At 31.4% G+C, this 14,805-nt stretch overlaps 2 protein-coding genes across 2 annotated transcripts; both read right to left on the bottom strand.

Moving 5' to 3' along the window:
* Positions 1-10: 10 nt before the first annotated feature.
* On the bottom strand, positions 11-1,701 carry LOC126665016 (aspartic proteinase CDR1). Its single transcript, XM_050357668.2, has one exon. The coding sequence runs from the start codon at positions 1,437-1,439 to the stop codon at positions 84-86; it is 1,356 nt and encodes a 451-aa protein (XP_050213625.1). The 5' UTR covers positions 1,440-1,701; the 3' UTR covers positions 11-83.
* A 78-nt stretch (positions 1,702-1,779) lies between these two features.
* Positions 1,780-6,797, bottom strand: LOC126662082 (probable LRR receptor-like serine/threonine-protein kinase At3g47570). The gene is made up of 3 exons (XM_050355972.1): positions 6,008-6,797; positions 2,650-4,684; positions 1,780-2,383 (listed from the first exon to the last, which is right to left on the bottom strand). Exons 1-3 carry the CDS (start codon positions 6,635-6,637, stop codon positions 1,905-1,907), a joined length of 3,144 nt encoding a protein of 1,047 aa, XP_050211929.1. The 5' UTR covers positions 6,638-6,797; the 3' UTR covers positions 1,780-1,904.
* Between the last annotated feature and the right edge of the window lie 8,008 nt (positions 6,798-14,805).

Below are 14,805 nucleotides of genomic sequence, written 5' to 3'. Positions count from 1 at the left end.
TCGTCGCGTATTAGAATATAAGATATGCAAATCATTTTACTTGTATACATTATGTTGATTATGGATCCTTGGGAACACATAATTTAGTCAACTAGGAGTTCACAATCTATTCTCTGGAAGAGTAACTTATAGCTGTTAAGATCATAAGCAATATTATAGTACTGCTGAGCCATTAGCCCAATCACGGAGAAATCTCCGAAAACTTTACCATAGACACTGGCTTGCCTCACGGCCATGCATAGAATATCCGGCGTTGCTTGATAGAACATGCTTCCTGTGTCTAAATCCAATTCTGCACCCCCAGCAAAGTGAAATGTCACCACTGGGAACCCGATAAGGTCTTGGCTCACTGTTCCCCTGTAGCAGGGAAATGGCCCCCTCCAAAACGGAGTTAGCACTCCATCCATGAGCCGACGAACTTCATTATCAAGTGCTTTATAGAAATTATCAGCCAGCCAAGTTACTGCAGTTCCTGTATCAATTAATGCAGAATTTCCATTCCCATCCCTACTAAATGTTGTAGAATCAATCACGAGTCTTATCCCTCCTATACTAATACCTTCTAGAGTGATGCGGTAATGGCCGCGGACTACTTGTAAAGGTGTTGAAGAGCCTTCAAAGTCCGCATTGTCGCCAAAGACTAATTGGTTGTATTTGTAGTGAGGATCAGCTATATTACCAATGCAATAAGAAAATCTAGAACCCATTTGATTTACAAAAGATGTGATTCCTTTTCCAAGTCCAAAGATGCCGGAGAAACGTCTGTCGTTGTAGTCCCCGTTCTCATGGCTACACCCAAACACCACATTAGGAACCACATTGAGGCCTTCATCCGAACTTTGAAAGATTAGTTGTTCAGTAGCTAGCAATCCCACTGACGGTGGACCGGCTGCATAACTTAGATTGTAAGTACATTGATTCAACCAGTTACAATCAGCACGAGGAGCATAACGGCACTGAATGTTTGTGCATGGCAGACCAGCATACGTTGACGACCTGGAAGGGTTGAACCGCGGACCAGCGTGTCGGGAACAACGCTTACACGGGGCACATTGTACCCATAGCATGTTGCTTCCAGTATCCATTATCGCTAGCTGTGGAGTAGGAGGTTGTCCCATAGAGAAATTCACCATGAACAAGGGTTCATAGTTAGTGGGAACAAGATTAAGCTGGAAATCATTCAAGCTGACATTTCTTTTAGTCTGCGCATACAAGTAGGCGATTCGGGTCACTGAGGTTTTCATTGTCCGTTCTATGCGATCATCAACTGTCTCTTTGGGGTTGAAGTATGGGGAGGAAATCGAATCGCGGTGAATCAATTTACTAACCAACCGTTTACGATGAGGTTCGGCAGTGGAGGATTCAATGATAGTTCCTGTCACTAAGGTCGCAAAAATCAAAAGGAATAGTGATGAAATTAATGTGAAAACAATAACCATTTTTTTGCCAAGAAATAATAAGAACAATATTTTTCACTTGTGTTTATGAGTTAAAAGTGGAATGTTTAATATGAGCAGTTAGAAAGGTGCGAGAGGTTGTTCTTTTTATGTTTTCATAGTCTAAGCTTTGTTTCCTTCTGATGAGCATATTTTCAATTTACTAGAAAAAGATTGTGACATTCCTGTATTTGGGATTTAAACGAAGAGAAGGAATGTGTCTTATTATAAATAATATTAATTTCTAACAATTCAAGTGGTATTCAATGTGGTTACATATATGAAAATTAGTCTAACGAAACTGTTTTTGGATTTTGAAAACTATTGTTTGATAAAAATGGAATAAACAAATTAAAATAACATGTTGAAATAAATTAAATATTTAATTTAAACAAAAAATGAATTGCATCTTCTCAAATTATCATATGTATTATTCTATCACTACACAATCATAACATAAACAATTTGCTATTTGGTTATATCGGATCCGTAGTATTTCTTTTCTTTCGATTGAACACTAGTTGAAGACCGTCTTTCGCTACGAATTCCAGTTCCGACCAGTCCAACTAGTTTGTCTTTGACCAATCTCAACAGCCTGATAACATCGACAATGCTCATTCGTTCTATAGGCGAATCAACAGAACAATCAACTCCAACTTGAAGTATCACATTCAAGCACTCAGTCAGTCTGTTAGTACTGCTGCTTGTGCATATCTCATTATCAGTACTGTCGATGCTCGTCTCACTTTCTTCGATTTCGGAATGTAGAATTGGATCGACAATCTCGACCACTTGATCTGGCAAAGCAGTCTTTACATAGTTATGAAGACTTGAACCTTCTTTAAACATATCATCTACAGGCCTCTTTCCTGTAAACATTTCCAGCAACATGATCCCGTAACTGTATATATCGCCATACGTTGAAACTTCATTTCCCATTCCGTACTCTGCCATCCGAATAGTCATATACATTTTATATTAAATCGAGCAAAAATCAAATTAAACCCTTTTCTTCATTCCAGTTTGGTTAAAATAATTAAAATTGTTTGATATGGATGTAAATGAGCAACAAATTTAGTTTTGGGTTATAGTTTGGTTTCTCCACTATTGACTAATCAAATGACCGGAAAACCAAACTTTAAAATGATATCATTCTAATAATATATATAAAAGTAGCGTAGCAAGAAATATAAGGGAAAAAAATGATGATTACCAGGGGGAGCATAACCGACTGTTCCTCGGACTCCAATAGAGCTGAATTGAGTAGAATTACTTTGGGATGATTCAAGAATGAATCTAGCTAACCCAAAATCACCCACATGTCCTATAAGCTCTTCATCAACAAGAACATTGCTCGGTTTCAGATCGCAATGAACAATTTGTGGTTCGCAATGATGATGCAGATAATCAAGCGCACACGCAACATCCATAGCTATGTTTAGTCTCTGCAGAATGTTCAACTTTCTTGTTTCCGAATGCAGCCACTTGTCTAGACTACCGTTGATCATGAACTCATAAACCAGAGCCTTAAACTCATTTCCGTGATAATCAACACTCGAACATGCAGTTATTACCTTTACGAGATTTCGATGTCTGATATTTCTTAAAGCTTCACATTCCGCTAAGAAGCTCTTGACAGCACCACCATGTGTAAGGTTAAACACCTTGACAGCAATTAAAGCTGCTACTTCTTCTTCTTCTCCTCTGTTAAGTCTGCCTTTATAGACTGATCCAAAACCGCCCATTCCGATCATATTGTCTAAAGAAAATCCATCAGTAGCGTTATGGAGTGTTTGATAAGATAGTTCCATCATCTTCTTCTTTGAAAAGTAGGCTTGATCACTTGTTTCTTTTACTTTCTTCTGCCTGCAGAACCAGCAACTAATAAACAGTAACAATGCGATTCCTGAAAATGCTGATAAAACAGCAACGATCACTATTTTCAATCTAATCTTCTTGTTCGTTCTTGAATTGCATACGCGTAATTGGAATTCAGAAATTCCTCCACAAAGCATATTGTTTCCTTCAACTGAAATAGCACTTGCATTCTGAAAGAGTGTGCCTTTGCTGGGCATTATGCCTTGAAAATTGTTGTACGAGAGGTTCAAATACTGCAATGCACCAAAACTTGACAGAAATTCAGGAATTTCACCTGACAAGTTATTGTTAGATAGATCTAAAATCTGTAGAGCCTTCAGTGAACTCAAAGATGAAGGTATTAGCCCCTGAAAATTATTTCCATCCATATGTAGTATCTCAAGGCTTATGCAATTACCAAGATTGCTTGGAATTTCACCTGATAACTCGTTTCCTGAAACATCGAGTTCTCCGAGGTTTTTCAGATTTCCTACTTCAATTGCCAAGTTTCCGGACAACTTGTTTCCAGATAAATCAAAATAGACTGACAATGAAGAAATGTTTAAAATTTCAGATGGTATGGAGCCAACAAAATTGTTTTGAGAAAGATCCAATCCAACTAAATTTTGACAGCTGCCAAGATTCCATGGAATTCTTCCTGAAAGATTGTTACTTTGCACTAGAAATTGAATTAAATTCGTCAAGTTTCCGACAGAGGATGGAACATTTCCTGAAAGCATATTATTGTTCAAAGCCAATACAATTAGATTTTGAAGCTTACCAATACTCTCTGGAATGAAACCTGAGAGTTGGTTATTCCAAATTTCAAAATCTTCCAAGCTGACAAGATTTCCTATGTCGAATGGAAGGCTTCCAATTATTCGATTGTTATCGAGCAACAATATTCTCAGATTAATAGAAAGATTGGATATGGTTTCAGGTAAGAATCCTCCAAAACTATTTCCATTAACGCCCAGTTCTTCCAATGCTGTTGCATTGGTCATAGAACGGAGAAAGTTCAAGTCGTCAGCTTTTCCTGTTCCGAGATTGTTGGAAGTAACAGCAAAAACCCGGAGTTTATGTAACTTTGGTAGAGAAGGAACTTCTCCGGTAAGATTATTTTCGATCAGAGACAATAATTCAAGATTTGTGGCATTAGAGAATGAAGCAGGAATTTTGCCTGTGAACTCATTAGAGCTAATTGCTAACCATCGAATGTTCGGAAGCAACAGTCCGAATTCTGATGGAAGATTTCCATGGAAATGATTTTGTGCTATGTCTAAATCTTGGAGAGAAGAAATATTGAAAAGTGATGGAATTGTACCGGAAAGCTCATTTGATCTAAGAGCCAACGCTTGCAGCTTGCTCAATTGGCGTAGAGACTCAGGTACCTTGTTGGAAATAACATATTTAATTAGGTGCTATTTTTTAGTTTTAGTGGTATAACAATTAACAAATTTATGGCCAAATGTTGTAAAAAGGCCAAACTTTTTACAAAAATTTCACAAAAGTTCTGACCTTTCAGTTTTGCCGATTTTGGCCAAAAACTGATTACTTGGTTTCACAAAAGTCCTAACCTTTCAATTTTGTCGATTTTGGCCAAATATAGATTATTTGGTTTCACAAAAATCCTGACCTTTCAATATATGTGCATGCCACGTAGGCGCCACATAGGCAAATTGAAATCAAATTGAGAGTTGGTCACAATTGAAACCAAATAATCTATTTTTGGCCAAAATCGACAAAATTGAAAGATCAGGACTTTTGTAAAAAATTTATGAAAGGTTTGGTCTTTTTATGACATTTGGCCATTTATTGGACTAAAGTTCTCATAGTAATCGAGATTTTTAAATTGTTTTTACGCCACCAATGAGGTAATATCTCAAATGGTATAAGCGTTTGATAGTAATTTGCCATGTCTTGGGCTCAATTTCTCCTACAAACGCACTCTCTCCCTAATTTTTTTTAATCAGAAATAGACCTATTATAGAGTTAGTTGTTAGCGGAGATTAGCGGGAGTTAGTATGCATTTTTTAAAGTTAAAACAGGCAAACCACGGCCTGAACGAAAGTCTTACGCCTATAAATGATATGACATTCTTATACCTGAAATACCTTTTTCATAATTTTTTAATAGGTATTTAATATTTTAAAAATATTATGTAGTTACATTATTACTAATATTATCAATATCTATTTTCTATTTACTTTTGTTTGTCGCCAAGAATATTATTAAATTATTTAATAATTAAGTTATTTATAAATGAACTAGTTATAAGTTTTATTATTTCAAAACTGAATTTGATAAATAAATTCAAAAATATTTATTTAAAATTTGTAGAATAATACCAAAAAAATGAGTTTAAGAATATTATCTTTTAATTACTTTGAGCAGTGTTTTATAAACCAAACCGGTGGCCGAATCGGTATGGCACCGGTTTCCGGGACCTGATAGCTCGCCGGTTTGCAGTTCAACCGGCCGGTCCTGTCTGGTCTTTGATAAGTAGTTTTGATTTAAAAATTGATGGTATTTAATAATTATAACACTAAAATTAAATTTCAATAGATATATAAATTAAAAATAAAACTATCTCCATCCGCCTATGAATTGCAAAGAAAAGTGATTGACAAAAAAAGGTTAAGAATGCACAAAGAAATAATTCATGGAGTTTGGAGTTTTTGCAATTTTGAGTGTTAAAGAATAATTAAACATACCTTCCCAACCAATCGATTGCCAGACAGAAACAAATTATGAAGCTGCGACAAATTCCCAATCGAATCAGGGATTTTTCCAGTCAGATTGTTTACAGGCATGGAAACGACTTGTAGCTTCGACAGTGCACCAATTTCCTCAGGAACAACTCCATGTAGCTTATTATAACCCAACCGAATCACAATCAGATTCGAGCATTTTGTTATATTTGTTGGAATTTTGCCAGTTAAAGAATTATTACTCAATTTGAGTTCTTCAAGCTTACTCAAATACCCAATCTGTTCAGGGATTTCATGACTGAAGCTGTTATTCTGAAGATTTAGTGTCACCATATAGGTTAAGTTGGTTATATAAGGTGATATAGAGCCTGAAAGCTGTAAAGACTGCAAGTTTAAGACGGTGACTCTCCGGCGGCGGGGAGGAGGGCCACCGCAGGCGACGCCGTGCCAGTGACAAAAATGGGTGGTTTCATTCCAAGAGGTGAAAACTTGAAATGGGTCATGAGTAATTTTGGATTTAAATTGAAGTAGGGCGTGAAGATCAGTCCCATTGCTAGTAACTGAGGTCAAAGAGAGAGTAAAAATAAGAGAATTGGTGAAAATATATGACCAAAATAGTAGCAAGAACCCCATTAAATTTGTAAGAATAAAAGAAGAAGAAAATTAAAAGTTGGTGGAGTGGCATGTAAGAGTGAATGAGAAGATACTTTGGTGGAGATGCGGAATATTTAACTTTGATATTTCTCGAAGTTTTGCTCCACGAAATGTACAAGTAGAAGAGAGGAACACGCATGGAAATGAGTAAAAGATTCAATTGAAATAACACACAATTTAGCTTAGTTTTAAAAATTTATATTTATATTCATACAAATAAAAATAAAAATTATATTATTATGAAATTCAATTGTTTACCTAATTTAATTTATTTATTTATTATTTTGTTTAACTTTTAACTTTTCAAGTTTTAATTTTTAAAATTTTCTTACTTTTTGATATTTTTTTTTTTGTGTCAAAGATTGAACTTCATTAAATGAAGAAAGATATATATACAAATAGGAAATAACTTCTCAACACTACTGAGTAAGCATTCCAAAATAAAATGATGAGAACTGCAAAACAGTCATCCACACGGGCTTTTTAGCCACCGAATGGGCCACCCAATTAAAATCTAATTTTCGAAAATCGAAAAACTAGATCAAAGATATCAACTAAAACTACTCCAGCATTCTTGACGACGATGTCTGAAATTAACAACTCCTCCATTGCTGTTGTAGTCCTAGTGCATCCACTGCCAAGGAACCATCATGCCCATGCCACAATTGAAAAAGCCAAATCGAAGCAAAAATAATAAAACAAATTATTTGCCATTAAAATAGGTCTATAGTTACTTTGTTTTTTTTTAAAATAAATATTATTTTATCAACTTATCACTATTAAATGAATAGTAATGACATTCATACAATAGTGAAGTAGATAAAATAAATAAACACAAAGTAACTATAGAAACGGCCATGAAAATTAGATTTTGTACTACCGCCATACTAGATAAATTGAATATGGAAACATTACTAAACGATCAAATATCTCAATATTTATTTAAAATATCAAAAGTTGATAATAGTATTAATTAGTTTTAGATAAAGGACTAATACATTCTCAAAAAAAAGATAAAGGACTGATACAAAATTGAAATAATGTACTTGAATAGTATAGTTGATTAAAATCACGCTATGACAAGTTTATTTTTTTTAAAAAAAAGAGATAAATATAAATATATATTAATTAAATTTATTTGTATTAAATGAAATTACCGAGTGGAAATTTCAAATTTGGATTTAAGTGCAAATTGAAAATGGCTAATAAGAATCAAATCTAACCCAAAAGTTTTAACCTTAAAAATAAATTTGTCATTAAACTTATTTTGTTTAATGCTTGCTATCTAGCAAATTTAAAGGACAAAGTTAATCAATATATATGCACAAAAGTTCTAACAGTAATCATAAAACTAATACTACATAAATATTAATCATCAATTTATAATTGAAATTGAATAGAAAAAGAATAGAAAAGTACTTATCTGTGTAAATGAGAGAAATGACCATTTTAATATCACACGGTGTTGAATAACTTCATATTCCATCCAAATTTATAATATTGCCAAATATATAAACTTCACTCTTTAAAAGCATCTATTGTGGACTCTTTATAAATACTCTTTATTAAAAAATAAAATATAAATTAAATTTTTTATTTTGAAAAAAATAAAAAATAATTTAATTCTTCAAGTTTAAACGGTTAAAATAAATTTCTATTTGTTTCTAATAAGTCACAAAATATTATTTTTATCATTTCTTTTTTAATTATTTATTTTAAATTATAAAAATTACAATCATTTAAATTTAAGAAGTATTAAATATTTTTTACTTTTAAATTATTTTAAAATACTCTTTAAAATAAAGAAGACCATTTAAGATGCTTTAAAGAGAAAGTGCCAATAAATGATATATAATCACGCCAAATTTATCTTTATACAAAATTTGATACTTTTTATGAAAAGGATTATTGATTATTTCGATCAAAAATAAAAATTTAATTCTAAACAACACAAATCGACAGTATTATGATGGGAAATACGAATTTGCAATGGAAAAGTGGAAATTAAAAGAGAAATGATTGGAAAGTTTAAATGGATAGAATCAAAATTTCTTAAATATGTAGTAATCTTACTGCCAAGTAAATTGTAGGAAAGCAAAAAAGATACACCCTCTCTAAATTATAAATTTTTTGAGTTCAAGTTTCTTTCAAACCTTCAATTTTCAACATTATTTATTAATTAATTAAATGTGAAAATTTACTCAAAAAAAACCGTGGAAATTTAAATCCAAAGAAAACAAAAGGAAATTTAGTGAAACCCATCCGCATGAAAGGTCATCATCATCCCCAACTTGAATAAAGAAGTGCATTTAAAAGACATAATTTTACGGTATGGTTTCTGCGATTTCACTTGTGCAATTATGATAATAATCTTAACAAATGATTTAAAAAGTATTAGAGCATCCCCAATGGTATTCTCTATTTTAGAGAGCATATTTTATAAAATAGAGAGCATCTTGCATATAAAGAGCATATTTTTTAATTTTACTACAATAGACTCTCTAAATATAACATTTTATTCAATAAGTATTAATTTATTTAATTATTATATTTATTTTTTTATTGTAATTTTTATTTCTATAATTTTTTATATTAAAATAAAATCAAAACACATATTTTTAAAAATAAAAAGATAGTCTATATATTTTGAATTTGAAATTTTATTGAAAAGATAAGAAGTAGAGAGTGAATTTGACTCTCCACATGTGGAGAGCCAAAATCACTCTCTTCTTTAAATTTAAATTATGAAGAGTCCATTGGATTTCAAATTTTGCATGAAACTCTCTAAATTAAAGAGTTTGATATATTTAGAGAGTGCATTGGAGATGCTCTTAGAGTTTAAATTGTGTATGGAGTTCTATTGGAAGGATCCAATAAATTTGTAGGGAAAGTGGTTTGTGATAAAATTTGTGTGATTATGATAATGACCTTGAACATATGATTTTAAAAGTATAAATGGTTAAATCGTTTATGGAGTTTATGGAGTTTTATTGGAACGAACACAATTTAAAATTGATTCATGGCCAAAAAATTGAATTTCAAAAAGGATGGAAACGGTTTGTGTTTATTCACAGAAAATAAAAACGGTTTTTATGGTTATTTCATTACAATGTAGATTTTCAGTACATAATTTCACAAATTAAACTAAAGGTACTTACTTGTTGGAGAAACAGACGGCGGCAGCGGCTCGGTGCAAATAAGTGGTGGCGGAGGAGACGAACAAAACTTCCACATTCTTAATCACAAAACTTCCACATTCTTCATCTTCCACATTGAAGAATTGATTGAGAAGGGTAGAGAACAGTTGAAAAAAATTGAGCGTCTACTCTGCCATCGTAAGCGTAGGCGCCGTGCCGGAGAAGAAAGAAGATCCAAAGTCTCAAACTCAACAAATAAATTGGCCTTATCACGGCGGCGGTGGTGTGCCTCACCTGATTAGTAGTATAATTAATACATTTATTGTTTGGATGATTAGAAAATGTTACTTTTTGATATTGAAAAAGAAAATTAGATAGTAAAAAAAATTAAATTTTTTATTTATATTCTTGGGTTAATTACATATAAAATCACCACCTTTACACGAATTTTCAAAAATAACACGACTTTTAAAACGTGTCAATTCAGGGCATCACCTTTCATTTCTTTTCAAAGACAACATGGGCACGTTTTTTGATAAAATTTTGCTGACTTGGACAGCCGATGAAAGTGCCACGTGTCACGCCACGTCAGCAAAAATGCCACTAAAAATGTGTCCGTGTTATTTTTGAAAAGAAATGAAAGGTGGTGCCCTGAATTGCCACGTTTTAAAGGTCGTGTTATTTTTGCAATTTCGTGTAAAGGTGGTGATTTTATATGTAATTAACCCTATATTCTTCAATCATATTGACATAGCTTTTCAAATGTACAAATAGACAATCTATTATTTCTACTCAATAATTAGTTTAAACGAAATCGAAAATTGAATCTTTGAATAAGTCTGACTGAGAGAAAATCAAACATACAATTCTCGTTAGTAGTTTTCCACTCTATCAATGTATCAATCGATGTTTTAAAACCGGACCGAATTAACCAAAAACTGATCTCCTATCTGGTATAGTTAAACATGAAAGTCAAACTTTTCAAAAATTAGTCGAACCGAATTGAAAATTCAAAACTAGACAAACCTACTTTCAATAAAATAGGTTAAAAAGTCTATTTTTTGTCCAAAAATATTTGTGTGATTCTTTTATACACATGTCTATATCTTATATGCTTATTATTTTTCTCCATTGCATACATTATATTTTCTTTCTTTCTCTCATATACATTTTTCTCTCTCATATAACTAGCATACTTTTTTTCTCTCATACACAACACTCTTTTTTTCTCTCTAACACCAATAATAAAATTTAAATATTATTTTTATTTCAAATATCATATTTTTATTTATTATATTTGACTATTTAGTTTCACAATTATTATTAATAAATTCTTTAAAAAAAATTCTCATATAATATAATTATTTTATATACACCTAAATTTTGAATACACCTAAAGTTTGATCATTTAAAATTATATATTGCACATTTAATAATTAATTTTTTTGAAATATTCCATCATATTTTTTATTTCTAAACTTTGATTATATAATTTTAATTTAAAAATTATTATTATTAAAATTAAAAATCTTTTTTTTTCTCATATAAAGTAATCATTTTATATACTTTAAAACATTAATAATTTAAAATTATATTTTACATTAGAAAATATAAAAACTGGTATTATTTAAATATTTTATTATATTTTTTATTTATAAATTATGTATTTTTAACTTAAATCATTTATATTTATTATAATAAAAAAAATCGATCTAACCCGGTTGCACCGGTTGAACAATGAACCCCTAATGAAGCCGGTTTGATCTCCGGTCTGGTTTTAAAAACGTTGATATCCATAAAGAAAATAGCAAAATCGAATACTAGAATTTTCTAAAAAAAAAACATAACATGTATAAGCAAGAGATTTTTATAAAGAAAAAATACAAAATACAAAATCTATGTTTATTGAATGAAAATAAACATTAACAAAAGAAGAAAACCACTGCAGATCAGTAAAATAATCGAAGATAGCTAAATTATATTTTTAATAAAGAAAAGATAGAGAGAAAGAAAAAAAAAGAAGACTAGACCAGTTATAATTATTTTGTATTATAAGGAAATAAAAAAGTTCGATTCAGCCCTTATAGGTTTAGTCTAGTAGGCTAAACATCAACCATTTGAACATCGTGGTCGTAGGTTTAGTTTTAGGATGCGTCCTTTTCAAACAATGGAGTGGTTGTGACTTAACTACTGGTCAGTATAACCCAAAATTGCTAGGTATATGAATTTCAGGGCATTTTCTTTTCCTCCATAAGATGAGCCTAGTACATTGGACTGACGGCGATTCACATTCTAAAATATAACAATGATTTTGAATTTCAGTTCGGAAGAGTGAGTTTTCATTACAAAATAAAAAAAATTGATTCGATATTGTTTATATAGTTAATATATATGCTTAATTTGAAAAGTTTTTTTTTTTTGTAATTGTATCCAAAAATTTAAATTTCATTTTTTATTAATAAAAATCTATATCTTTTACCAATTACGATTAAATTTTAAAAATATTATCTAACTTCTAAGTAATTACTACAAAAATTTCGCCGCAATTGATAAAAGACGCAAATAATTAAATTTAAAACTAACATTAAAATTTTTGAAAATAATTACAAAAAATACATTCTAATTGAGCATAATTTTAAAATAAAAAAATTCAGTCGATGTAAAGGTTCAATTTTGAAAAATAGTGTGGCCTAAAAATAATCAACAGAAAACTTAGGCCTTATCCATTAGTTGTCCCCTACTTTTAAACAAGTCAGTTCGATCTCGGACATATGACTCTGTTAGGGAAATTTAGGTATTTACTCTAAAAATAAAATATTTGCACTTCTTATCTCAACATAGAAAAGTTACAGAAAATACCTCACGTTTTTTTCAGATTTATGTTTTTACTCTGGATATTAAAATATTTGTAATTTTACTCCGTTATTATCTGGTTATCATAAATCCTTTTGTAATTTTTTTCCGTAGGTTATCATACAATTATCATAATCTTATCGTACTTCATTATCATCTAGTTACCATACTACAGTTTTATGATAATGACATGATAATATAGTGATATTGATATGATAATCAGACATTGTTTTATCATAACATTATCATAGATATTATCGTACCATTATCATTTAGGTACCATAAATATTATCATCTCGGTATCATATGATAATTTTATGATAACGACATGATAATATTATGAGAATGATATGATCATCAAATATTATTTTCTGCAAAACATCTTTTTTTCTACAATGTTATGATAACTACATGATAATATAGTGATACTCATATGATAATCAGACGCTATTTTTTTAAAAAATAAATATTTTTCTCTGCAGTTTTATGATAATGATTTGATTATATAGTGATACTCATATGAGGCTATTAATCACCCATGGCCTCTGACTTTTGAGGGACCATGCATAAATCCCCCTGATGTTTAAAAACGGGCACAAAACCCCCTGATCTTTGTGGCGGCGCTATTCACGGCCCTTATAGACGAAAATATCCCCGATGCCGTTTTTTTTTTGCGGTTGTCTTTAAAAAAAAATGACGCGTCACGTGTTAGTTGACACGTCATCAAAAGACAAAAAAAATACCCAAAACACCTCTAAATATAATATCTGATTAAATTAAAAAATCAAGGGAAAAGGATCATTTATGCCCCTAAGGTTTAACTTCAGGATCAAGTAAGCCCTTAACGTCCGAAAAGGTTCAAATATGTCCCCAACGTCTTGAAAAATGAACAACCAGGCCCCTCAATTTCGACAACCAACCCCTCAATGTCTCATTTATAAGTCAAAATGGGGGCCTGATTGTTCACTTTTTAAGACGTTGGGGGCATATTTGAACCTTTCTGAACGTTGAAGGCTTGTTTGATCTTATAGCCAAACCTTAGGGGCCGTGAATAGCGTGGCAGCTGATGTGGTATTTTGGGTGTTTCAAATTTTTAAGGTATTTTGCTAACGTGGCAGCTGATGTGGTGCCGTTAGTTTTTTTTAAGACAAATAGCTGGCTGAAAAAGACGGCGGCAAGGGTATTTTTGTCCATACGGACAGTGAATAGCGCCGCCACAAAGATCAGGGGGTTTTGTGCCCATTTTTAAACATCAGGGGGTTTTGTGCACGGACCCTTAAAAGTCAGGGGACATGGGTGATTAATAGCCCTCATATGGTAATCAAATGCTGTTTTTTTTTCATCATAACATCATTTCTTATACAAATTTTTAAATCTAAAGTTGAAAAAATTAAAGAGTAATTTATTTAGATTTGAAAGTTAAAATTAATCGTATTTATCACCACGAATTAAGAAAAAAATCGCTAAATTCAAATATGAAAAAACGGCGGAGCGACGACAAAATGATGGCGGAGCAATGAAAGAAAGACGAAGAAGAAGAAGAAGAGAAAGAGAGAAAAATATGGCACGTGGTATGATTAGAGTAAAATAAATATGTTTAGAGTAAAATAAAAAGTAAATATAATTATAATATAAATATGTCTTACAGTAAAAAAAATAACTACATTAAAAGGATAAGGTATTTTCTCTATCTTTTTCTTGTTGAGGTACAAAATCATATTATTTTAAAAACGGTTAATGCCGTAAAAAGTTACCAACTTTACACATTTTCTCATTTTAATCACGCAGTTTAAATTCTCATTTTCATGCACGAACTACCACTTTTTTTCAAATTCATGCACGGTGCTGAGGTGTCACGGCTCCATTGGTGTAATTCGCTGAGGTGGAGGTCATTTTATACAAATGAATGAGTGTCATCTCAGCACCGTGCATGAATTTAAGAAAAAGTGGTAATTCGTGCATGAAAATGAGAAAATTTAAACTGCGTGATTAAAATGAGAAAACATGTAAAGTTCGTGATTTTTTTTTGACATTAACCCTTTTAAAAAAGAGAGTATTTTTCCTAATTTTCTCATTTTGTGATGGAAGTCTATTACTGATCTCTTCTGAATTGATCACTTTCAGAGACCAATAACCAAAATGATCTACCCCAAATCA

This window comes from Mercurialis annua, linkage group LG1-X (genome assembly GCF_937616625.2).
Source record: "Mercurialis annua linkage group LG1-X, ddMerAnnu1.2, whole genome shotgun sequence".
In the NCBI taxonomy this organism is placed as follows: Eukaryota; Viridiplantae; Streptophyta; class Magnoliopsida; order Malpighiales; family Euphorbiaceae; genus Mercurialis; species Mercurialis annua.
This window is presented reverse-complemented; position numbering and strand designations above follow the sequence as displayed.